This window comes from the organism of the source record quoted next, unplaced genomic scaffold (genome assembly GCF_019419815.1).
Source record: "Pyrus x bretschneideri cultivar Hongxiangsu unplaced genomic scaffold, Pyrus_bretschneideri_v1 Contig20, whole genome shotgun sequence".
NCBI classification, from domain to species: domain Eukaryota; kingdom Viridiplantae; phylum Streptophyta; class Magnoliopsida; order Rosales; family Rosaceae; genus Pyrus; species Pyrus x bretschneideri.
Window position 1 is genome coordinate 5,820,234 of NW_025999502.1, and position 25,122 is coordinate 5,845,355.

General features: G+C 35.4%; 4 protein-coding genes across 8 annotated transcripts; 3 read left to right on the top strand and 1 right to left on the bottom strand.

The window, feature by feature from the left end:
• The first annotated feature begins 1,706 nt into the window (after positions 1 to 1,706).
• On the top strand, positions 1,707 to 5,064 carry LOC103945431. Of its 3 annotated transcripts, none has more exons than XM_018647011.2 (6): positions 1,707 to 1,843; positions 2,606 to 2,784; positions 3,089 to 3,830; positions 3,955 to 4,023; positions 4,323 to 4,492; positions 4,625 to 5,064. In XM_018647011.2, exons 2-6 carry the CDS (start codon positions 2,689 to 2,691, stop codon positions 4,820 to 4,822), a joined length of 1,275 nt encoding a protein of 424 aa, XP_018502527.2. In that variant the 5' UTR covers positions 1,707 to 1,843; positions 2,606 to 2,688; the 3' UTR covers positions 4,823 to 5,064. The 3 variants fall into 3 exon arrangements, with proteins under 3 accessions (XP_018502527.2, XP_048440078.1, XP_048440079.1); XM_048584121.1 differs by having other exon boundaries at positions 4,637 to 5,064; XM_048584122.1 differs by having other exon boundaries at positions 4,616 to 4,746.
• A 2,297-nt stretch (positions 5,065 to 7,361) lies between these two features.
• LOC103945430 (uncharacterized protein At1g03900-like) lies at positions 7,362 to 10,756 on the top strand. The gene is made up of 8 exons (XM_009355999.2): positions 7,362 to 7,658; positions 8,162 to 8,193; positions 8,625 to 8,725; positions 8,833 to 8,905; positions 9,096 to 9,127; positions 9,778 to 9,868; positions 10,020 to 10,131; positions 10,229 to 10,756. The coding sequence occupies exons 1-8, from the start codon at positions 7,560 to 7,562 to the stop codon at positions 10,532 to 10,534; spliced, it is 846 nt and encodes a 281-aa protein (XP_009354274.2). The 5' UTR covers positions 7,362 to 7,559; the 3' UTR covers positions 10,535 to 10,756.
• Positions 10,757 to 17,267: 6,511 nt separating this feature from the next.
• On the top strand, positions 17,268 to 20,763 carry LOC103945428. Of its 3 annotated transcripts, none has more exons than XM_048583966.1 (6): positions 17,268 to 17,475; positions 18,270 to 18,448; positions 18,758 to 19,500; positions 19,625 to 19,693; positions 19,993 to 20,163; positions 20,282 to 20,763. In XM_048583966.1, exons 3-6 carry the CDS (start codon positions 19,498 to 19,500, stop codon positions 20,465 to 20,467), a joined length of 429 nt encoding a protein of 142 aa, XP_048439923.1. In that variant the 5' UTR covers positions 17,268 to 17,475; positions 18,270 to 18,448; positions 18,758 to 19,497; the 3' UTR covers positions 20,468 to 20,763. The 3 variants fall into 3 exon arrangements, with proteins under 3 accessions (XP_048439923.1, XP_048439922.1, XP_048439921.1); XM_048583965.1 differs by having other exon boundaries at positions 17,269 to 17,475; positions 20,270 to 20,763; XM_048583964.1 differs by lacking the exons at positions 19,993 to 20,163; positions 20,282 to 20,763 and having other exon boundaries at positions 17,269 to 17,475; positions 19,625 to 19,971.
• Positions 20,764 to 21,172: 409 nt separating this feature from the next.
• Positions 21,173 to 22,753, bottom strand: LOC125477063 (protein trichome birefringence-like 33). The gene is made up of 4 exons (XM_048583831.1): positions 22,350 to 22,753; positions 22,080 to 22,254; positions 21,777 to 21,934; positions 21,173 to 21,671 (listed from the first exon to the last, which is right to left on the bottom strand). Exons 1-4 carry the CDS (start codon positions 22,751 to 22,753, stop codon positions 21,173 to 21,175), a joined length of 1,236 nt encoding a protein of 411 aa, XP_048439788.1.
• Between the last annotated feature and the right edge of the window lie 2,369 nt (positions 22,754 to 25,122).

Genomic DNA, 25,122 nt, shown 5'->3' on the forward strand with positions numbered 1-25,122 from the left:
CACTTATTCTAGTACTAGTATTCCAGTTTTTAATTATTCGTACTTTCATTTTACTACTCTATTAGCTTCCGCACGTGCACATGGCTACGTCGCCTTTGTGTGACGGCCAGCACGCTCCTACCTCGGTCGGGGTGTGTCAAAATTGTTTTTGTTTTTGAAATTTGGTCAGTTTAAGGTACATTTATTACTATTTGATTATTTGACGGTCAAGATTCTGTAAAATCTATCAAAATTCATAAACATTTGTTATATGAATATTCTTAAATTTTTCAAAATCTATATGAATTTTGTAGAAGTCACTCTTGGGAATTTTACTCTTCCTCAAATTCAGTGATGCCTCAAACAATTTCAATTCATTTTACAGCTCCCACCGATCTTGAACATCGATTGAAATATAAATTTAATTGATGAAACAACAGTTTATTGGCCAGATACTACGTGCAAGATTAAAAAAAACTAGGATTGAGAGAGAAAAATGGTGTTTTGTTATGGGTTTAAGGGTGGAGAGCATTTTTGCTCACTACCACAAACAATGGTGTATCTTTACCATACACCTAATCATTTGTTATGTATCATTTTATTTAACTTTGGTTAATTTTTTTTTTCAAAATTGAAAAGGTAACATGTATTGTGAAAGGTAACTAGAATTAGAAAATATACACGTGACAAATTATTAGGTGTATGGTAAACATACACCATAGTTATGGTGATGAGCAAAAATCTCATTAGAGAGATTTTTCAGTGTGATCGGTACACGGGGTGGTACGCCACATGTCACTATACAAATGATGAGATATGTATGTTAAAAAGTTAATAACTTAAAAAATAAAATTTATCACCATTTCTATAAAAGCACGTGGTGTAGCACTTGTGTTCCAGTCACAATGAAAAATTTCTTTTTTCTAAGGGTGTTTGGTTTCAAGAATAGTGAGTCTTTAAAATTACATGTGTCTTCATGTCATTGGGCCATGTCAGATGTCATTAAATTTGGATACTGACCCTATCCAAGGAGAGAGGATCCTTGTTGGATTCTCTTTGTGAAGATTATGAGAATTCTCCAATCATATCCGTTAATCGTACATCGTGCAACCAGTTTTCGTCAGGTATTGTTTATATTCAATTTTAAATAAAAAAATTTGCAATGATTTCTGATCGTATAATATACAACGACGGATGTGATTTAAGAATTTCTGGGATCCTCAGGATCCTCAGAGCATCTCCAAAGGAGATGTCAAAATTGCCACATAGGCATACAACAGTTAAAAATGGCAGCAAACTCTTTCCAAACGAGTCTTTGTTTCTTAGGTGGTGCTGAGTCATTTGAAGGCAAAACCTTTTGCTATCAAATTTGACAGATATCAAATTTATTAAATGATATTTTAATAAATTAATATAATATATAATAAATGTTGTTATATTTTAAAAATATTTGATTGGTTATTTTAATCATTCGACTCTACAAAAGATAAAAAAATTTTAAATGACATATCGGATGGAGCAAAAATATTGTACAAAATGTCAAATTATCACATAAGATATCAACTATCAGTTTGATGTTTAAAATTTGACATCTTTTTTGAAGATCCTCTCACTCGTATCCAAGTATTTTACATATTGAATTGAACACGTGGAGGCTAGAAGAAGCTCCAATGAAAGGAATTGTGTCTCTACGTTTCTTACTTTCTTGTACCTCTCCTTCCGTATTATATTGTTCCAAACACAAAATTGGTGGGTATGCATTAATCCAATTCTCTTCTCTGAGATTTTGGGTTTCTGTTCTTCTGGGTATGTTTAATATTAGTTGATCATCAGATTTTTAAGCACTCACAATTCACAGCAACAAGTAAGTTCTCAACCCTCATTTTTCATCACAATCATCAAACTTTGCTGCTTTTGATCATGGTTAAAAGCAAGCTCCTTTCTCGTTTACCTGTTTGGTTACCAGGAAAATTGCTGGAAATTCATATGAATTAGCTACTTTTTTGTATCAATTTTCGTGCTTTTTGCCTTATGAGAGAGAATTTGTAAATTAATTGGAGGGTTCTATTATTTACAGATGGGTTGTTTTTCTTTCAAGTTAGGGATCGTTTGTGTTGTTGCTTCCTGAAATAAATTGGTTTTGTTATATTTTTAAACTATATTTAATCATTTGTTTGGTGTTCTCTCAAACACTGTGGCATTTGGTTTGCTTTGGAAATTTGGAAGAAATTATAGGATGCTGAGACATGCATTCATATTATGATAGGGTCTCAACTAAATTGTACCGAATACCCGTCAACCCTTGTGCCGTGATGTTTGATGATAATCCTTTTTTGAGGTGATATACAGTATGTGTATACAGTTGGTCACTAGAAAAAGTTACTGTTGAATTTGATCTCTTTCAATCAGTTTCGTTGCTTGTCTGATTTATTTGGTTCACGGGGTGAAACTATTACGTGCTACTGATATCGAACACTTACAGTAATTCTTAAAGAAACATGGTGTAATTCTTAGTTTCATTTTGGGAGATGGAAGATTTCAACGTTCTATGGGGTTCTTCTTCCTAAGAGCCATTTTTATGCATTCTTGTGAGCTAATAATACTAAATTCATATGATTTATTGCAGATAATTACCAATTTGATGTAGAAACTGAGTGGGGGAATTACAAAATACCAGGAGACATACAACGATTGTGTAAAGTTTAATTTATGATCAGTATGGATGTGAAAGGTGTAACCTGGGTTGGGGGTGTATACCAGAAATTCGAGACTATGTGCTTGGAGGTGGAAGAAGATATGTACCAGGTAAAGCCCTTTGGAAGTCCTTTTCTGTCTCCGGATTCCTAAACTGAGGTCCTCATCTATACAAAAGGAATAATGACCACATACTGCTGGTCTGGAAGTGTGATAATTTTTCAATTATCCTTCCTCTTCCTCATCATCCTCTCACTTTGAGTGCTTATGAACATATTTATCTTGTGTGCATTTTTCTTTGGAATAAAATATGGTGTTTATGTGGTTCAGTGATCATATGAGATAGTGGTCATGTTAATTTCATTCCGTAGTCCAGTTAACTTATTTTGTTGATCATTCTATTTATTTGGAACAGGACACAGTCAAATTTGTGGAGAATCAGGTACAGACTGTTGGTGCAAGCGTTAAAAAGTTCTACGCAGATGTGATGCAAGATTTGGTCTGTCACTCTAGAGTGGATTCAGAGATTATGCCAGCCTTTGGGTACCCTGTAGAAAATAATTTTCATGTTGATAATTCTAAAAAGTCAAAGGTTAGCAAGAAAGGAGAGCCGGTGAAAGTTGATGTTGAAAAATTGAGTGGGGATTCAGAGGTGATTGCTGCAATGAATATGGATATGGACCATAAATCATTGTTCCGTGGACAGCACATGGATGGATATCGCATGCTATCCTCAGGGAATTGTGGTGGAGGAGCATGCTCTGATGTATACTTAAGACAAGACTATGATGGGAGTAATTTTAATAATTCAAACTCAGTTGTCAAAGAAAACCCAATCAAGGAGAACTTTCCCGGGGCAATCACTCTGGTTGAATCTGATTTGGGCAGGCCATCATCATCCTGCTGTGTAAATTTGAATGATACCCATGAAGTTTCGAGCAAATGTAGAGATACAGCTATAACCCCATCTATAACCAAAGGTATGACATGTAAGTCCACAAGGGAAAGTTGTGTGATTACAAATGCAAGCCGATGTACAGCTGATGTTTCAGTTGACAGCCGAACATCTAATATGATTGTTTTGGATAAATTGGAAGCAAAAGAATGGAACGAAATACCGGATTCATCCTTTGGTGGCTCATCAGTAGAATCAAATGGTGACTATTCTTTTTAACCCTCTAAAAGTGTTTTGTTTTCACCAACCTTGCTACTTGTTCTCTTTGATTTCTGGGTTGGCTGCTGCATACAATTGTTTGAACAATGGGTTTGTTTCCTTGTTAGGATCCTCTCCAAGTGGACAAGTACACTCTGAAAAATATGCTGCCGAGGAAATCTCTGCGTCTCATCCTGGTAACTCACAGTACATCTCATTCAGATGCACAATAATCTGATAACAGTATTTATATTGACAAGTATTGACTGAAAATGATTATGCAGATAATAACACTGAGAAAATAAAGGAGAGTGTTTTTTCAACTGTGGACCATAACTGATTTACATTCATGTGGGGTCTAGATTTTATACTAGTTCATGAAAAATTGCAAGTTCTTTTTCACATGTAGAGTTGTGTACTCGATGGGGTTACTGGTGCATGATAAATTGAATGTTATTTTGTTCTCCTAGTAGTAACCAATGACTCAATTTCCCAGGGGGTTTGCATGACTCCAATTTTCATGCAACTGAGAGTAATACTGTTGTACATGGAACGGAAACCATTCAACAATCTGAAGGGGCAAAGCTTGAGGAGACTTGTGTAATGGTGACTGGTGAGGACGTTCATTTTGTTCCTCACGTGGACAGCAAACATAGGCCTGACAAGGTTATCTCTCTCTCTCTCCTCTCCCTCCCTCCCTCCCTCCCCCCCCCCCCCTCTCTCTCTCTCCTCTCTCTCTCTCTCGCCCTCCCTTCTTCTCCCTACTTTAATTGGCATTAATTGGGACTTCTTTTCTAGAAAAAAATTCAGAATGCCTTTGCTTTGAGGAAGAGGTCAGCAAGGAAGCAAGAATATGAGCAGATTGCATTATGGTATGGGGATGATGAAAAATCAAATTTAGAAAGTGGAGAACGTCTCTGGCATTCTCCGACTGTGGAGGAGACACAGAAATCACCAGCTCATGAATTTTGTGAATCTGAATGGGAGATTCTCTAGGTACCCTAGTAAAAGCTTATGTAAATAAACCGCCTCACTGCAGCCTCTCCTTGGTGATCATGGTGCCATTCAAAATTCCTAGCTTAGGCTAAAATTTGTACCATAGTGGGAAATAAACAAGAATGTCTCCCGCGCTAGTCTCGAGTATGTTAACAATTTGTAACGCCAATGCTTTCCCTTGTGCTCTGGTGAAATGCTGCGGAAGAAGACTCTTGTTTTAGTCGCATCCACATTTTGATCAACCCAACGTGCCCAGGTATTCACTGCCATACCAAATGCTGATTCAATATCTATATTCTCCACTGTTTTGCCCTCGTATTGAAACAAGTCCCACCTGCAAATCTCAATTCCATTAGACAAATATCTTGAAAAATATTCCTTCATTTTCTTTATTACATCACAAGTGACATACGTCTTGCTCTTCCCATGGTGCACCCACCAGTGACCGGTGTTGAACACCATAATGTCTGCCCCTGTCCACTTCATGGCCGAGGTTGCAACTCTGTCAAGCCTAAGAATTCTAGCACCACTATCTTGGTTCACATTTTGCTGCATTAAAAATGGGCTCCAGTAGGATTCAACAGAAAAGTTGTACGCCTGCAGTTAAAGAAACAAGCAATACCACCACAGTTAAGAAGTCAAGGTCCTATTTTTTATTTTCATCTCCTCAATGTCACTTGTATATGAAGAAAATAGTTTGGTGACGGAGGATCTTTTGTATAAATGAAAACTCAACCTACCTTAGCTGTGAAGACCTTGTAGATGCCGCTTGTCACGTCGACTAGGGTTTGAGAGGGAGGTATAGGAACTCATCAGAGATATAGTGTATGTCCGCACATATAGGGACAACCTTTAATGGAAAATGAAGTCCACAATCATAATGGTAGCTTTTAATGCTTTTAATTAAGTAGAAAATAGTTAAAATAAACAAAAAAGAATGTGCATTTTGAGTGGAAAATCGTATCCACAATCTTGATTGAAAATTTTTCTTTTAATGCTTTTAATTTTAATGTTTTTAGTTAATTAAAAAATAGTTACCATTTAATCAAATTATCATGTAAAACCATAAAAACTTCAAATTTAGGGATACTAATATGAAGGGAGAAAGATTATCTCTTTTCTTTTTTTTTCCTCCCCTTCCCTTCATTTTTATTTGAACGGTCACGATTAAGTTATGTTAACATCTTATATTAATTTTTTATAGAAAGAAAAAGACAAAATAGAGATTGTAAGAGGAAAGAATGAAAAGATGAAGGGGAGAGAATCCTAGTCCAATATAAAGACTCTACCATTGGAGGTAATATTCTTTTAGGGACACAAAAATTCCTTTTAAATCCTTAAATAAGTACTCAAAATTGATAGTTGGAATCTTTAAATAGGACTTCCATTGAAGATGCTCTAAGTTCACCTCCTCCCTTTAGTCTAGAACTGTAGATAACACCGTTTGTAAAAAATAAAAAGTAAAAAACTAATAGTGCGTTTACTAATCCGTAATTGAATTGAGAGGAATTGAATTGAGGAGGAATTGGATTAAGGAGGAATTGAAATAAGATGGAATCATAATCAAATTCCTGCTGAAGTTGAGTTTACTAAAACTGTCCGGAATCAGAATACAATTTCATAAAGTTATTTACTAATTCTACAGAATCGGAATATAAACCAGTATGATTACTAAAATGTCTTTGTCTCAAATCAAATATTTCATAAACTGTTTTTAATAAAATTTGATATGGTATATAATAGTAAGAAAAATTAAATTGCTTTTTTATTTCATAGACATACTAAAATGATTTTGTTTATTTTTTTATAAATTGAAGTATTGACTTTAATATCTAAATTTTCTCGCTCAAGTTCAATGAGCATAGAATTATGTTTAATGAGCTAGAAGGACATGGAAAGAAATTATTAGGAGCATTTTCAGAAAAATAAGTCTAGGGTTAAAAGGATAATTTTGGAAATAATGAAAGTAAGTGACGGCATAAAGGGAAAAAAATTATCATTCCGATTGCTTGGGCAATCCGGAATTCAAATACCTTATATACGTTGGGAATCCAAATCCTCCAATTTCAGGAATTGGATTCCATTTTTTGTGTGGGCCTCACGCACTTTTGATTCCTCTCAATTTTAGTAAACACAGGTATAATCTGTAATTGGAATTGGATTCCTTACTCTCATTCCAATTACGGATTAGTAAACGCGCTAGAACTCTCATCTTCCCATTGGACCTTCCACTCTCATCGCAACCATCGAAAAATCCCCATTTTTCGCTTAATCAGCAAGCAGTAAAAGCCTTCGACAAGGGAGTTTTAACGAAAAGCCCACGGTACTGTTCATTTTAACGAAAAATCATATTTTTACACTAAAAAGTCAATCATGGTACTATTCACTTTACTCTTTATAAATAGCTACATTGACGATCCTAACCGTACGCTTATAAAAAGTAATCTCATCCAACGGCTCCTGCTGTATCTTAATATTACTGACGAGGAAACTCGTGAAAATGACTGAACGAGGAAGAAGAGCTCGCTCTGTGATCGTCCCTTTTACACAGAGAGAGAAAACCGAGAGAGAGAGAGAGAGAGAGAGAGAGAGAGAGAGAGAGAGTACCAAATTATCAATCTTTAATCCTACCAAATTAATTTACCAAGTTCCCATCAAGTTCCAACCCTCAGCAACCAGTAGCTTCAGATTCAAATTTCATCTCAGTGGTTCTGAATCCTGATCCCAAATCTGGAAGATGGAGAAGGAACCGGTGGTACCGAACGAGCAAGAAGAAACGGAAGCTGAAGCTTTGGAGCTTGTTCTTTTTCAAGTGCCTGAATGTTACGTATACTTGGTAATATACATACACACATACATCCATACATGCATACATCATGTGCCCGAATCCTTGTGCTTTTCTGAATTTTTTGAGTAATTCTGTTAATGGGTATCTTGGGGATGCATAATTCAACTAGATTTCTTGATGAACATTGATGCATGTATTAGTTGAATGAATGAATAGTGCAGGCGTGCAATTGCCAATGTTGGTTAATTCCGGAGTAAAATGTTAATTATGATTTGTTTAATTTATGTTAAATTGAGTGCAAAATTAGGGTAATGGAGGAATAGTTTAATTTTGTTTTGCTACTTCAAGTGTTGACAGTAAAACCCCTTTCAGTTAGTAACCACTCAGTGCTTGTTTTCGATCTGCCATCAAACACAAAATCATGGCTCTTGGTTTTCAGTTTACAAGTAATCTTAAGGATTCGATAATTCGAGAAATGTTTGGTTACTCTTGTATGGCGGTTCTTGAAGTTATTTGTGGTGTTAAGCTATTTTGTAATGTAACTTTTGCAGATACCGCCGAGGAAAAGTGCAGCTTCATACAGGTTTTGCTCAACTCATGGAATAGAAAATAGGATATTCATCTGACAGTTTGTTTATGATTAATCTGATACGATGCCATCTGTTATCATGATTGATACGAGTTATTTGTAATTTTAATTCGGTCCACACATCGATTAGTTACCTCGAAATGAAGCTTACAATTAGGATAGATTGTATGAGTTTTTCGTAATCTATTTTGGGGATAAGTTTTCTGAGATTGAGTTAGATTGACACAAAACCAAGGAATCAACAAATAAATAGATAAACAAATGGAGATGAGTTTTATTAGTCCGGATATTGGGTGCTTCTTAACCATAGAAGTTAGAACGAACAAACAAACAGAAGAGTAATCTATCTATTGGCGTTGATTACTTGCAGAACTCTTTATTGCATGTGTTGGAGATGAGTTTTACGTCTCTGAAGTTTATTTCAGGGCTGATGAATGGGATGTAAACAAATGGGTATGGGAAGGGATATTGAAAGTAATCAGCAAAGGAGAAGAGTGCATTATCAGACTTGAAGATAAGAACACCAGTGAGGATATTTTAGTTGTTATATAAGATGTAAACTGTGTTGTATGCCTTCCTTTTGTAGCATGAGACATTTTGTTATTTAAAATGTAAGGTGATATATCGTTGCAGGTGAACTATATGCTCGGGCGTTTTTGAGAAATGGAGAACCTCATCCAGTGGAACCTGTAATTGATAGCAGCAGGTTTATCCTAATTCTCACTAACTCTAGCGCATCTTTATTGGACTTCTCATGTTAAAACATCATGCGCCTACATTACTTACAAGAAGATTCCTTTGCATTAAGTTTATCGAGGAGCATAATCTTATGTAAGTTTTAATTTATGCATTTTGATTAGTATCTAGAGGGTGACTGAATGTTATTTGTTCTGCAGATATTTTGTTCTACGTGTAGAGGAGAACATTGGTGAGCTTATATACTTTCTCATTGTTGCAATCTCTAATGATTTAGTGAATCCTATTAGCCTATTGTTGGAACAATTCAAAGAGTGTTTTAGCTTGTATTTCCATCCGTTATTGGCTCCCAAGGTAGATGTCCCCCCTTGCCCATTTTACTGTTGTGCATTTGACCTATAACTCGTAGCTAGAAACTAGAAGATGTTGGGTGAAATATTGCCTTAGATCAAGAGAAACCATGGAAATTCATCCTCTGATACATATCCATTCTAGGCATGGGAACTTTCCTTTACTGCGTGCATGACTTTTAAACTTCCAAATAGATGGCCTGTAGTGGGAGAGGGCTAGTAATTACGAGCCTTCCATTTGTCCGTAGTGGCTTGGACAAGAGTAGACCAGAACGTTGAAGTTAATTAGTGCTATCATCATGTGGTGTTTTGCCACAAAATCATAGACCAGGAATTTGACCAAGAATTACAACTCGTATCTAAGTATTATGCCACTTCTTTTGTTTCATTTTATTTTTCTTACCTCTTGTATTCCTGTTTCCCAAAGTTTTGTGCCAGACAGCACTGCAATTTCGGGCTTCTTAGACAAATTTGTATTTCCATTGATTTGTTCATGTCATGTATGATCCTCATTACATTGAAATTGATGCAGATGGTCGACTTCGGCATGCATTCATTGGCCTTGGATTTCGAGAAAGAACAGAAGCTTATGATTTCCAAGCCGCCTTGCATGATCACATGAAGTATGTCCTATATGTACAGTGACAATTTTGCTTGTTCTTCATTTTCTACCATAACATTTTTAGAAGCTTTTGATTTGATTTTTAATGCATGTGTATCAGAGGATGAATTTCCGTCTATCAAGCTCATGTACCTTTCTAAATTGTTTTGAAGATATCTGGACAAAAAGAAAACTGCGGAAGAGATGGAACAAAAATTTCAGCAAACTTCCTCAGTTGATTACAGCTTAAAAGAGGGGGAGACTATTGTACTACAATTAAAGAATGTTAGTGATCTGCATTGCATTTTCTTTCAAGATGTGTGATTTTGACTTATGCTACTTACTGGAGCATGCTGATTGAATTTCTTTTCGGTGTCAACAGAAAACTGCCGAAATCGTGAAGTCCAAGGTTTCTGAGAACAACTCCTCACCAGAGAAAAAGGCTAACAAAAAAGAACCCTTGATTTGTATCAAACCACCACCTCCTCCCCTGGCACCACTTTCGCCTTCTGCTACTGTTGACAAGTCTTACTCAAACTTGCCTTCAAATCTCAACCTTGAGGGAACTTCTAAGCACGAGGCCTTAGAATCAACGGAACACGAGTCGAAAGAAACAAGCTCTTCCGGGAATCAAAGCACTCAAGATATACCAGATGACGACTTTGGGGATTTTCAGACGGCTGTTTAATACGAATCGATAAACTTTGATATGAGATATTAAACGCCTGAAGATGTCGTTTGCTTTTTGATGCATTGCGCGTTTGTGACGGTTTAGATTTTGTTTGTACAAAAATTTGATTGATCTGGTGTATACTAAAGTGAAGTTACTGAGAAAGCAAAACTTGCAAATTATAAAAATTAGAGGGAAGAAAAGAAACTTTTATGGAAAGATCTTTAAAATTGCACTGCAGGTAATTTTGTGAAAACAACTTGAATTGTTTATGGTTTTTTATTTTTTTGCATAATTTTGCGTACCATTTAAATTTCGCATACATTCCTTCCACACCCCTCTCACCACCGGTGTGGTACGGAGGTTCACTTTGTTGAGAGCTTTTTCAGTGTGTCCAAAATACAATACGAATTACTATATGACAATAATTTATCAATTTTTCTAAGTACTTAATCGATAGTTCGTGCGTGCTTAATTTGTTTTTAAAAACATTAAAAAGAGGAACATCACTGGCCTTTTATGGATGAGGATCCTCTCGGATCCTCTTTGTGAGGATCCATGGGATCAATTCATCTTGACCGTTCATCGTACATCGTATGATTAGTTTCGTTAGTCACTGCTCATGTTTCAATTTAAAAAAAATATTCAAAATGATTTCTGACTTAAAGATTGATGAACAAATATGATAAACTAATCTTTAGAATCCTTACAAAGAGGATCCGGATAGGATCCTACTCTGTCATTTATTCCGATGTACATGATGAGTAGAGCACATCGAGACTAGAATGTGCCATATCATCGAAATCAAAGATACTTCAAACTACTTTACTACTTTTGCTGCATGCATGTTGCAGTGCATGCCAATTGCAAATTCTACAAGTTGGTAGAGCTATAGGCTGAAACCGATAAGGATAGAGATCAAAAATACCAAAACGATAAGCAACGCGGAAATATTCGCCAACAAACTCGCTTATCTGATCATCATCTTCATCTTCTTCTGCATATATGCCGCTCACACTCATACTACTCTTACTCGTGGTACTGGACGCTGCAGGCATCTGTTATATATACACACAGACACACGACCACACATATAAATGTGATGATCGACATGTTTAATTAGAAGCTGATTGATTGATCACGAAAAGAAGAAATTATAACTAGTTTTAATTCATAAAAATATACATTACCTGCAGCATTAGACCAGATAAGGAACACTTGATATCAGCAATAGTACTTACCATCTCTATGAACTTATCCTCCAAATCGGCATTTAATTTCTTTAGTTCTTCATAATCTTCTCCTTGTTTCTTCATCATCTATATATGATATAAATAAATAAGTAATACATCTTAAAAATTAAAAAAAAAAACACACTGAAGGCAATCGACGTTGCTTTATAATTCCCTATCAAAGGGGCATGAAAAGTTGGTTGATTTGATTTGTGACCCAAATTAATTTATTGATGAAGGTTGATGATGATTCGATATAACACCGAAAGCTGAGCTGTTTGAGGCTTTGGCTGTGGCCTGTGGGAGTGTAGCTTGGCTTCTAGCCTGCAGAGGTTGCTCTTTATGTCACGAATTTCTTTCTCGAGACATGCATTCTTTTCCCCATTGGCTTCCAGTGCAACTGCAACCTCTTCTTCCATAAACTACGCATGCACGTAGAGAAAATATATATGCTTGCTTAATAAAATCATTTGATTAATGTACTTACTCGATCAAGTCTCTACAGTATCGTAATATATATATATATTCACACACACACACACACACACATATATATATATATTAGATACCTGGTTTTGGTTGCCCAGCAGAGGTTAAACTGATGAGTCTGAAGGAGAATGCCGACGATAACGGAATTGAAAGGGTAACAAGGGTTGCACCCGTCTACTGCGGCTTGTTGATTTTGCAGCTCCCATGCTTTCCTTTCTTGAACAATACTAGCACTTTGATTGGATTGGAATCAAGAAATTCCTTAACAACAAGATTCAAGTGGGATGGACATGTCAAAGATTTAATTAATACGCGAAACCAACTCCGCTTTTCTTTCCTTGTTTGGCTCAGCTGGGTAACTTGGCAAGTTGGCAACCAAATAACAGGCAACTTCTAGGAACTACTTATTCCTGATATAATTAGTTTGTTTAGTTATGCTAGTGTCACGGCCGGGAGATAGACGCGACCGAGTATAACACCGAAATTGTCATTGTGTGACACTGAGATAACTCTAGAGCTATCATTTAGTGACACTAAATAACTACAAGCCTATTCTCTAGCTAAAAGGAAAAGTTCATTGACACGTGCCAATGGTACATAGATACGTGCAAGGGATACTATCAAAACATACCGAATTTGAAAACAAGAAGAAATACCATTCAGGCAAAGGAACAATCTCTTGTTCTACCTATTTCATTCACTAGCAACCAAATATTTGAAAGGAATGAGGATGATTTTCGTTCACGCATTTACTAACATCTAAAGAATGAAAAAGTGAGTGGATAATAAACTTTGGATATCTTATACGTACATTCTCATACCTGGAAAAAAAAAATCAAGATATCAAATTACCATGGGGTCTCTTGGGATTCACCATTATTTGACTTGGAAACTTTCCGGGCTCTCTCTGACCAATTGGATCAACAAGCTGCCCAATTTGAACTCCAAATTTCCCAATGACAGCTTATGCGTTTTGCTGTAATCTTGAAGTATGTTGTTCAAGTTTCGCTGTGCTAAGTGCCAGATTCTTGACAATGTTCTCCAATGATGATGATGATTCCTCAGGCTTTTGGAAAGGAGCCGGTTGAACTTGATTTTGATTATCCTTACGTGACAAGTTAGGATGATTCCTCCAACCCTGATGGTATGTATTAGAGTTATTCACTGGGGCCTCGGTTGTAGGCGATCACCATGTTGGCTGGATAAGCAGCTCCTAATGGGCATGCAATGGTAGGCCTCACGCATAGCACAAACTTCATTTGATTGTGTCATGGAGTTCATAGAAAGGATAGCATCGAATTGTTGGAGCAATATTATAAAATATGAAAATAACACAAGAACTTCAATGATAATAATTATAAAGAAAATCACAACATCAATAGTATGCAAGATTAATATAAACAACTAGAGAGAAAGTAAGAAAGACTGACAAACTTAGAGATTGAGGCATGCATAAATGCAATGTTCTAAAGACAGAATTTCGCCTCTACTCTTGTGCTTGTAGTTCGGTAGGTGTCCGTTTCTCAGGATTCAATAATCTATAATCCGAAGTTGAAGCACTTTAATCTTCGAACTCTAGTGAACTTTATATACTCCGTACTCTTAAGACACGACTCGAAATTTGACAAACGAAGAACAAAGGAAACAGAGTGGTGAAACCCTATTTCTCAATAGTAAGAATTAACTCTAATTTTTTATTGCTTAATGCCATGGTTTCATGAGGTTAAATAAAACCAAAGACATTGATTAATGAAGAGATGCATACATACATCTTTTAGATGGTACCATTTAAAAGGTCCATACTCAATGTGGCGCCACTTTGTATAAGATGACACCCACTTAATAACAAACTAGCTTTCATGCACGCGCTCACGTGCATACAAAAGACATTTTTTAAATCACGACGTGTTACACACGACTGACACGTTTTAAATGTATTTAAATGCCTAAATTGACAAAATAAAAGTCAAATATTTAAAGTAAATGAATAATCTTAGATCATGTTAGAGTAAACTCCTCATAACCTAATTAAAGTAGCTGAATCCACATAATAAAATCGGTCTCTATTGAATTTGTATTAAGAATAGAGAAAATAATATTTAATAAACAACTGATTAAATCACATTATTGCTAGCTCATTGTGAGGCTAAGCCAACCTCTTCCCCCTTAGTGTAGATAATATCGTTTGTTAAAAAAAAATCATTTGACAACTAATTTAATCATATTATTATCCGCGTGCGAAATACCTTTTTTATAACCGGCATACACGCCTTAAAATGTTTTGAACGTGTTTAAAAATAGAGAAAATAATATTTAATAAATAACTGATTGAATCACATTATTGCTAGCTATTATGAGGTACTAATTAAAAAAATTAAAAAAACTGTACAAAACAAATTAATTATTAAAAAACACTGTTAAAATGAGAAAATACTCCTGCCACATTTTATACATTATTTTGGATTACTTTTGAAGTTTTTTGTTTAAGGAGCATTTTTGTCCTATTATTTTTATGAAGATTGTGACGCCAAAAAACACTATTCATTAAGCCCTTGACTTTATATATAAAGATACGGTTTGAAACAACGGTTAAAGCATTTTCCATTCAAATATTGAATTAAATATTATAGTTATTAATATTATAATATATAAATTCTAACAAATTTCCTCTCTAACCTTGCAATCCGCGCATTAGATAAATGATCATTTTTGACACCAACCTCAAAAACTCCAAAATGTTTACCTTTTGTATCCGTGTGTTGAGTTTCATTCGCAATTTGCTCGAACCTATACTAAGGGGGTGTATACAAATTTAGATTTGAGAGCATTTTAAAAGTTTAGTGTAGTCAACTAAAGGATCTTAAAAGATTTTTGGAATCTATGCCAATTTAGGTGTAGTTAATGAGATTTTAGTAGTCATTTTTAAAGTTCATTCAAATGTAGGTGTATTAAAAAATAAAAAAAAGTTGTAGAATTTCATTAAGTTGTGGATTTTATGAGATTTGAGAGCAAGAAGTCCATTCGAATATAACCAATACCAAATAAAATCTTAGTATACATCACCAAGATCAAATAGAATCTTACCTCACACCATAAGATTTCAAATCCATAGACCTCTTTGAATGTCTGACTCTCTCTTTCTCTCACTGCTTGCCAGCCATTTTATTTGCTTTATCTCTACTATTTTTTCTTCAATTTTCGTTGTTGGATTGTATCATTTATGGATAAATATGACGCTAGGTTGCATCATTTCTCATATGGGTTGTTGGGTTCCTTCATCTCTATAAATTTTAGATATGGGTTGCTAGGTTCCGTCATTTATGGATAAATATGATGTTGGATTGCATCATTTCGTTGCTGGGTTGCATCATTTTTGAAATTTTGCTTAATTTAACTCAAACCAGAAATATTTATCGCATGCCCAATTTTGTTCAAATCTGTGCAAAAAGCACCAATCTTTCATAGACTTGTGATCATTTTATCTCATGCCCAATTTTGTATTTGTCAAAAATCAAATGAAATTGTATTTGTTTTTGAAATTTGGTCAGTTTAAGGTACATTTATCACCACTGTTTTGACGGTCAAGATTCAGCGCTGCAAAATCTATCAAAATTCATAGAAATTTGTTATATAAATATTCTCAAATCTTTCGAAATCTATACAGATTTTGTAGAAGTCACTCTTGGGAGTCTTGCTCTTCCTCAAATTCAGTGATGCCTCAAACAGTTTCAATTCATTTTACAGCTCCCACCGTTCTTGAACATCGATTGAAATATAACTTTAATTGATGAAACAACGGTTTGTTGGCCATAGACTACGTGCAAGATTAAAAAAACTACAATTCAGAGAGAAAAATGGTGTTTTGTTATGGGTTTAAGGGTGGAGAGCATTTTTGCTCACTACCGCAAACAATGGTGTATCTTTACGATACGCCTAATCATTTGCCATGTATCCTTTTATTCAACTTTGGTTAAATTTTATTTTTTTTCAAAATTGAAAAGGTAACATTTATTGTGAAAGGTAACTAGAGTTAGAAAAAATACACGTGACAAATGATTAGGTGTATGGTAAACATACATCATAGTTATGGTGATGAGCAAAAATCTCCTTAGAGAAATTGTTCAGTATAATCGGTATACAAGGTGGTACGTCACATGTCACTATACAAATGGTGAGATATGTATGTTAAAAAGTTAATAACTTAAAAAATAAAATTTCTCACCACTTCTATGAAAACACGTAGTGTATCACTTGTGTTCCGGTTACAATGAAAAATTTCTTCTTTTTAAGGGTGTTTGGTTTCAAGAATAATGAGTCTTTAAAACTACATGTGTTTTCATGTCATTGGGCCATGTCAGATGTCATTAAATTTGGATACTGACCTTATCCAAGGAGAGAGGATTTTCGCCGGATTCTCTTTGTGAGGATTATAGGGATCCTCCAATCATATCCGTTCATCATACATCGTGCGACCAGTTTTCGTCAGATACTGTTTATATTCAATTGTAAGTAAAAAAAATTTGCAATGATTTTTTATCGTATAATATACAATGACGGATGTGATTTAAGAATTTCTATGATCCTCAGAGCATCTCCCAAGGAAATGTCAAAATTGCTACATAAGCATACAACAATAAAAAATGGCAGCAAACTCTCTCCAAACAAGCCTTCAATTTCTTAAGTGGCGCTGAGTCATTTAAAGGCAAAGCCTTTTGCTATCAAATTTGATAGCAGATATCAAATTTATTAAATGATATTTTAATAAATTAATATAATATATAATAAATGTTGTTATATATTTGAAATATTTGATTGGTTACTTTAATCATTGGACTTCACCAAAAAATAAAAATTTACTAAATGATATTATTATTAGACATATCGACGGAACAAAATATTGTACAAAATGTCAAATTGTCACATACGCTATCAAGTATCATTTTAATATTTAAAATTTAACATCTTTTTCAGAGATGCTGTCACTTGTATCCAAGTATTGTACATATTTAATTGAACACGTGGAGGCTAGAAGAAGCTCCAATGAAAGGAACTGTGTCTCTACGTTTCTTACTTTCTTGTACCTCTCTCCTGCTGTAGTATATTGTTCCAAACACAAAATTGGGGGGTTTATGCATTAATCCAGGTCTCTTCTCTGAGATTTTGGGTTTCTGTTCTTCTGGGTATGTTTAATATTAGTTGATCATCAGATTTTTCAGCACTCACAATTCACAGCAACAAGTAAGTTCTCAACCCTCATTTTTCATCACAATCATCAAACTTTGCTGCTTTTGATCATGGTTAAAAGCAAGCTCCTTTCTCATTTACCTGTTTGGTTACCAGGAAAATTGCTGGAAATTCATATGAATTAGCTACTTTTTTGTATCAATTTTCGTGCTTTTTGCCTTATGAGAGAGAATTTGTAAATTAATTGGAGGGTTCTATTATTTACAGATGGGTTGTTTTTCTTTCAAGTTAGGGATCGTTTGTGTTGTTGCTTCCTGAAATAAATTGGTTTTGTTATATTTTTAAACTATATTTAATCATTTGTTTGGTGTTCTATCAAACACTCTGGCATTTGGTTTGCTTTGGAAATTTGGAAGAAATTATAGGATGCTGAGACTTGCATTCATATTATGATAGGGTCTCAACTCATTAATTTTTGAACTTGTATTTCACTAAACTAAATTGTACCGAATACCCGTCAACCCTTGTGCCGTGATGCTTGATGATAATCCTTTTTTGAGGTGATATACAGTATGTGTATACAGTTGGTCACTGGAAAAAGTTACTGTTGAATTTGATCTCTTTCAATCAGTTTCGTTGCTTGTCTGATTTATTTGGTTCACGGGGTGAAACTATTACGTGCTACTGATATCGAACACTTACAGTAATTCTTAAAGAAACATAGTGTAATTCTTAGTGTCATTTTGGGAGATGGAAGATTTCAACGTTCTATGGGGTTCTTCTTCCTAAGAACCATTTTTATGCATTCTTATGAGCTAATAATACTAAATTCATATGATTTCTTGCAGATAATTACCAATTTGATGTAGAAACTGAGTGGGGGAATTACAAAATACCAGGAGACATACAACGACTGTGTAAAGTTTAATTTATGATCATTATGGATGTGAAAGATGTAACCTGGGTTGGGGGTGTATACCAGAAATTCGAGACTATGTGCTTGGAGGTAGAAGAAGATATGTACCAGGTAAAGCCCTTTGGAAGTCCTTTCTTGTCTCCCGGATTCCTAAACTGAGGTCCTCATCTATATAAAAGGAATAATGACCACATACTGCTGGTCTGGAAGTGTTGATCATAAGTTTTCAATTATCCTTCCTCTTCCTCATCATCCTCTCACTTTGAGTGCTTATGAACATATTTATCTTTTGTGCATTTTTCTTTGGAATAAAATATGGTGTTTATGTGGTTCAGTGATCATATGAGATAGTGGTCATGTTAATTTCATTCCGTAGTCCAGTTAACTTATTTTGTTGATCATTCTATTTATTTGGAACAGGACACAGTCAAATTTGTGGAGAATCAGGTACAGACTGTTGGTGCAAGTGTTAAAAAGTTCTACGCAGATGTAATGCAAGATTTAGTCTGTCACTCTTTAGTGGATTTGGATATTATGCCAGCCTTTGGGTACCCTGTAGAAAATAATTTTCATGTTGATAATTCTAAAAAGTCAAAGGTTAGCAAGAAAGGAGAGCCGGTAAAAGTTGATGTTGAAAAATTGAGTGGGGATTCAGAGGTGATTGCTGCATTGAATATGGATATGGACCATAAATCATTGTTCCGTGGACAGCACATGGATGAATATCGCATGCTATCCTCAGGGAATTGTGCTGGAGGAGCATGCTCTGATGTATACTTAAGACAAGACTATGATGGGAGTAATTTTAATAATTCAAACTCGGTTGTCAAAGAAAACCCAATCAAAGAGAACTTTCCCGGGGCAATCACTCTGGTTGAATCTGATTTGGGCATGGCCATCATCATCCTGCTGTGTAAATTTGAATGATACCCATGAAGTTTCGAGGAAATGTAGAGATACAGCTATAACCCCATCTATAACCAAAGGTATGACATGTAAGTCCACAAGGGAAAGTTGTGTGATTGCAAATGCAAGCCAATGTACAGCTGATGTTTCAGTTGACAGCCGAACATCTAATATGATTGTTTTGGATAAATTGGAAGCAAAAGAATGGAACGAAATACCGGATTCATCCTTTGGTGGCGCTTCAGTAGAATCAAATGGTGACTATTCTTTTTAACCCTCTAAAAGTGTTTTGTTTTCACCAACCTTCCTACTTGTTCTCTTTGATTTCCGGGTTGGCTGCTGCAGACAATTGTTTGAACAATGGGTTTGTTTCCTTGTTAGGATCCTCTCCAAGTGGACAAGTACACTCTGAAAAATCTGCTGCCAAGGAAATCTCTGCGTCTCATCCTGGTAACACACAGTACATCTCATTCAGATGCACAATAATCTGATAACAGTATTTATATTGACAAGTATTGACTGAAAATGATTATGCAGATAATAACACTGAGAAAATAAAGGAGAGTGTTTTTTCAACTGTGGACCATAACTGATTTACATTCATGTGGGGTCTAGATTTTACACTAGTTCATGAAAAATTGCTCGTTCTTTTTCACATGTAGAGTTGTGTACTTGATGGGGTTACTGGTGCATGATAAATTGAATGTTATTTTGTTCTCCTATTAGTAACCAATGACTCAATTTCCCAGGGGGTTTGCATGACTCCAATTTTCATGCAACTGAGAGTAATACTGTTGTACATGGAACGGAAACCATTCAACAATCTGAAAAGGGCAAAGCTCGAGGAGACTTGTGTAATGGTGACTGGTGAGGACGTTCATTTTGTTCCTCGCGTGGACAGCAAACATAGGCCTGACAAGGTTATCTCTCTCTCTCCCTCCCTCTCTCTCTCTCTCTCTCTCTCTCTCTCTCGCCCTCCCTTCTTCTCCCTACTTTAATTGGCATTAATTGGGACTTCTTTTCTAGAAAAAAATTCAGAATGCCTTTGCTTTGAGGAAGAGGTCAGCAAGGAAGCAAGAATATGAGCAGCTTGCATTATGGTATGGGGATGATGAAAAATCAAATTTAGAAAGTGGAGAACGTCTCGGGCATTCTCCGACTGTGGAGGAGACACAGAAATCACCAGCTCATGAATTTTGTGAATCTGAATGGGAGATTCTCTAGGTACCCTAGTAAAAGCTTGTGTAAATAAACCGCCTCACTGCAGCCTCTCCTTGGTGATCATGGTGCCATTCAAAATTCCTAGCTTAGGCTAAAATTTGTACCATAGTGGGAAATAAACAAGAATGTCTTCCGCTCTAGTCTCGAGTATGTTAACAATTTGTAACGTCCATAAGATTAAGTACTTGAAATTTACATTACAAATGGGTGTGACCCAATAGAGTCCTACCTTTATGGTCACCATTGTTAAAAAGATGGTTACTATTATTGTCTATGGTTAGCTATTGTTTGTGCTGCTACGCTGTATTTTTTGTTCCTCGTTTTCTTTTCTTTTAAGTTTTCTGTTTTTATGTTGGAATTTGAAAATGGAATCTGTTGAACCTGTGTTACTGGTTCAAATAAGTGCCCAGAGAGGAATAATGGATCGTAGTTTCGTGCTTGTGCAACTGATTGGAACAACTGTGGATGCATACATTCTGGAACTTTACATCCACACAGAAGGTAAATTCTCATGATTTAGAATACTCGGTTTTGGTTTGTCTGCTTATTTGGACAGACTACCCCGACGTGTCTTGGCTGCTGTTCAGGTTATTAATCAACGGCAGGTACGGTTTCTGTACATTTCGCTTCTCTTTGAAATTTCATTCAACCTTATGAAGAATGAAGTATGCTAAGTTTACTAACACTGATGGCAGATCAAAGAAGAGGTTAAGAACTAAGAATGACTTTGGAGGTGTCCAAGACCAAAGATACATACAATAGCCTATTCCAGGTATCTGGCAGGCCAGGCAAACACCAGTGGCTGCAATCAGCATAAGTCTCCGGTTTTCTATTTTGCAAAGCTAACAACTGCTTCCACTTCTTTGTTGCATAAACTGCTGGATGCGCATCTCTTCGATGCTGAGACAGCTTTGTAATGTTCAGGTACGTCACCGGGGTCTTCATGCGCTGCATTGTTCTCTCAACAACTTTTATAATTTTCCCCGGAAATGTTGTTCCGTAGGAATCGTCTTCAATGGGTTGGGTTTTGTTGTAACACCAATGCTTTCCCTTGTGCTCTGGTGAAATGCTGCGGAAGAAGACTCTTGTTTTAGTCGCATCCACATTTTGATCAACCCAACGTGCCCAGGTATTCATTGCCATATCAAATGCTGATTCAATATCCATATTCTCCACTGTTTTGCCCTCGTATTGAAACAAGTCCCACCTGCAAATCTCAATTCCATTAGACAAATATCTTGAAAAATATTCCTTCATTTTCTTTATTAGATCACAAGTGACATACGTCTTGCTCTTCCCATGGTGCACCCACCAGTGACCGGTGTTGAACACCATAATGTCTGCCCCTATCCACTTCATGGCCGAGGTTGCAACTCTGTCAAGCCTAAGAATTCTAGCACCACTATCTTGGTTCACATTTTGCTGCATTAAAAATGGGCTCCAGTAGAATTCAACAGAAAAGTTGTACGTCTGCAGTTAAAGAAACAAGCAACACCACCACAGTTAAGAAGTCAAGGTCCTATTTTTTATTTTCATCATCCCCTCAATATCACTATATATGAAGAAAGTAGTTCAGTGACGGAGGATCTTTTGTATAAATGAAAACTCAACCTACCTTAGCTGTGAAGACCTTGTAGATGCCGCTTTTCACGTCGACTAGGGTTTGAGAGGGAGGTAGAGCTGAGTAAAGAAGACAAGCTAGGGATTCCCACTGGTTTCTGTTAAGTGAGTCTCCAACTATGATCACTCTCTTTCCTCTTAGTCTCTCCAACATGTCTGTTGCGTCAAACCTTCCAACCACAACGACCGTGTTTATGTTAGGTACAATTAAGGCAACATACAACATTTAATTCATATACTAGGATTAAGTAATCAGTTAACTTGCCTTGGAATCTTACACCCCTTGGCCTCCCAGCTCCATTTCTCATATATGAAATCCGACCTTCCATTCCTTTGGCAGCTGACCTGGTCACTAAGAAACGGACACTGTGCCCCTTTGTACATAGGACTTCCCTTCGGATCGTAAACCCATTTTCCATCAAATATGTTGCACTTGTCTTCTTCATTCAACTGCGTCACATGTTCCTCGAAGTATCCTTGTTGCAAGAACTGAACGTTTGCATCTGATTCATTGATCGATATTGTTGATGCTATGTCTGTGCTCCCAAGAATTGATAGGTTTACGCTGTCGTGGCTGTGTTTGAGAAAGAATATCGGAATGATGCAGCTTATACAGCTTGCAACCATGCAGAGCCTCCATCCTCGAGTAACGGGGGATATGTTGTCCATGGCTGGAGGTGTTGAGCTCGATTGAGGTCTGGTTTATAAAGTATAAGCAATCTATCTTTTTCATATTTGAAAAACCGTAAGATACAAATTTACATGGAAAATTCCACTATTGTGGTACTGAACTCTTTGTTTTTTTTTTTTTTTTTTTTGAAAAACAGTACAGAACTCATTATAAATATGTATTATTCTCGTCGTATTCATGTAAATCGAACATGGGAGTCCCCCGATATTGTTTTGTTGTGCGTTTCGAAAGCTTGTCAACTACTCCTCTTATTGGTGAGTGAACGCAACAATCATATCTTGTCAAAAATGTTAACCACTTCATTAACCCTATTATGTTTTTACTAGGACAACTTGGAAGGGGACAATAGTTAGTTAGAATGTTGCCAATTGCATCTGGGTTAGGTTGCTGGCTTAGGAGAAATAGGTTGAGTTGTCATTTAGGTGGTGTATTCAATTGAAAATTTGAGAGATTTTAATAGATTTATAAATTTATGGAATTTAAGAAAGTTTAATTGATTTGTAGAGATTCCATAAAAAAAGTTTATTCAATTCCCTTGAAATCTCAGGAGGAGAGGAGAGGAGAGTTTGTGAATGCTTAAATTCTACTACGAAAATTTTCCAATACCCTCAAATTCCTTAACTGTTTTTAAAATTCTTTAAAATAAATTCATAATTGAATACACTGAAATTTTATAAACTTTTTTGAAATCTTAATTAAATACCTTCGGATTTTTAAGGATTTTAATAAACTATCTTAAAATCCTGATTGATTACACGTTAAATTTCAGAAAATCACTTAAAATACTGATTGAATACTTTTAGATTCATTAAAAGAATTAAAATCTCTCAAATTGGTAACACTACTAGTATTTCATTTCACTTGTAGATCTTAGGGTTGAATCTTAAAGACGGCTAGTTCAAAACTAATTTATTCTGGCACACACCCTCCCTTCGCCCCCCCCCCCCCCCCCATGGTTAGGTGTTTGGCTCAGGAGATACAGGTTCAATTGTCATTTTGTGTTCCGATGTACTGGGTATTATTTTTTTCGATAAGAACTGGTATTTCTTTTCACTTATAGGTCTTAAGTTGAATCTCGTCAATGACAAGTTCAAAACCAATTTATTTTCCCCTAATATAATTATATCATTGTATCATAAAAGAAAAATGCTTAATCTAGTCCCCAAATATGGACTGTTGCTATTTTAGCCAACGTGTAATCCAGTCCAATGTTTGTCTAACATTGGATTAGTGCAAATAGGTCCATCGGCTTCATTTTAAACGCAATCCTTAATTCCCGAATTCCACGTAAATATTATCAAATCCTTGATACCAAATGGAAGATGATCCTTTTCGGATTCACTTTGTGAGGATAGGGATTTCCACATTCTAGTCGTTCATCGTAAATCATGCGATTAGTTTTCGTTAGGTACTATTTGTGTTTAATTTTAAATAAAAAAAATTAAATGATTTCTAACCGTACAATACGCGATGAATAGCTAAATGTGAGAATCCCTAAGATTCTCACAATTTAGATCCACATGTTATCCAAATTCATTCCGGATTATTAGTTTTGGCGATGTTTGATGCTTTCAAGTAGTCTTTTTTGTTAAAGCAAAATATTTTACTCAAGTCCACACTCAACCACACCAATTTCTATCTCGAAAAATACTAGGACCGATCAACTAGTACAGCTCAATGGTTTGTAATTGTGCGGTCTCATTTTCGACACATGTGGATGGTGGGATTGTATTATATTTATGTTGAAGTTGATATTTATTTATTTCTAACTCATTATGTGACTTAACTAATTTCATGTCCAGTTAGCGTAGAATATTTCTTTTCCTAGTTAGAGTTGAATAACATTGTATATAAAAACAATGCTAGAAGCCTAGGACCATAATGTTTTTTAATTATTTATACTTTTGTTATTTTTATTAACTAATATTTATTTCATAAATATAATAGTTCAATAGTATTCCTCTTTAATTATTTATACTGTAATTTTCAAGTAGGTATTTTGTTAGAGCAAAATATTTTACTCAAGTCCAAACGCTCAAACCACACCAATTTCTATCTAAATCGATAAATACTAGGACCTATTAATCAGTATAGCTCGATGGTATTTTTTTCTATTTGTAAGTGAGCGGTCTCATTTTTTACACAATAAATGGCACGACTGTAATTTAATTTTGGTGAGAGTGATATTTATTTATGTCTAACTCATTGTGTGGCTTAGCTAATTTCCGTCCAGTTAGCGTATAATATTTCTTTTCCTAATTAAAGTTGAATAACATTGTACATCAAAACAATGCTAGGACCATGATCTCTTTAAATTATTATACTTTTGTATTCATTATCAATTTAT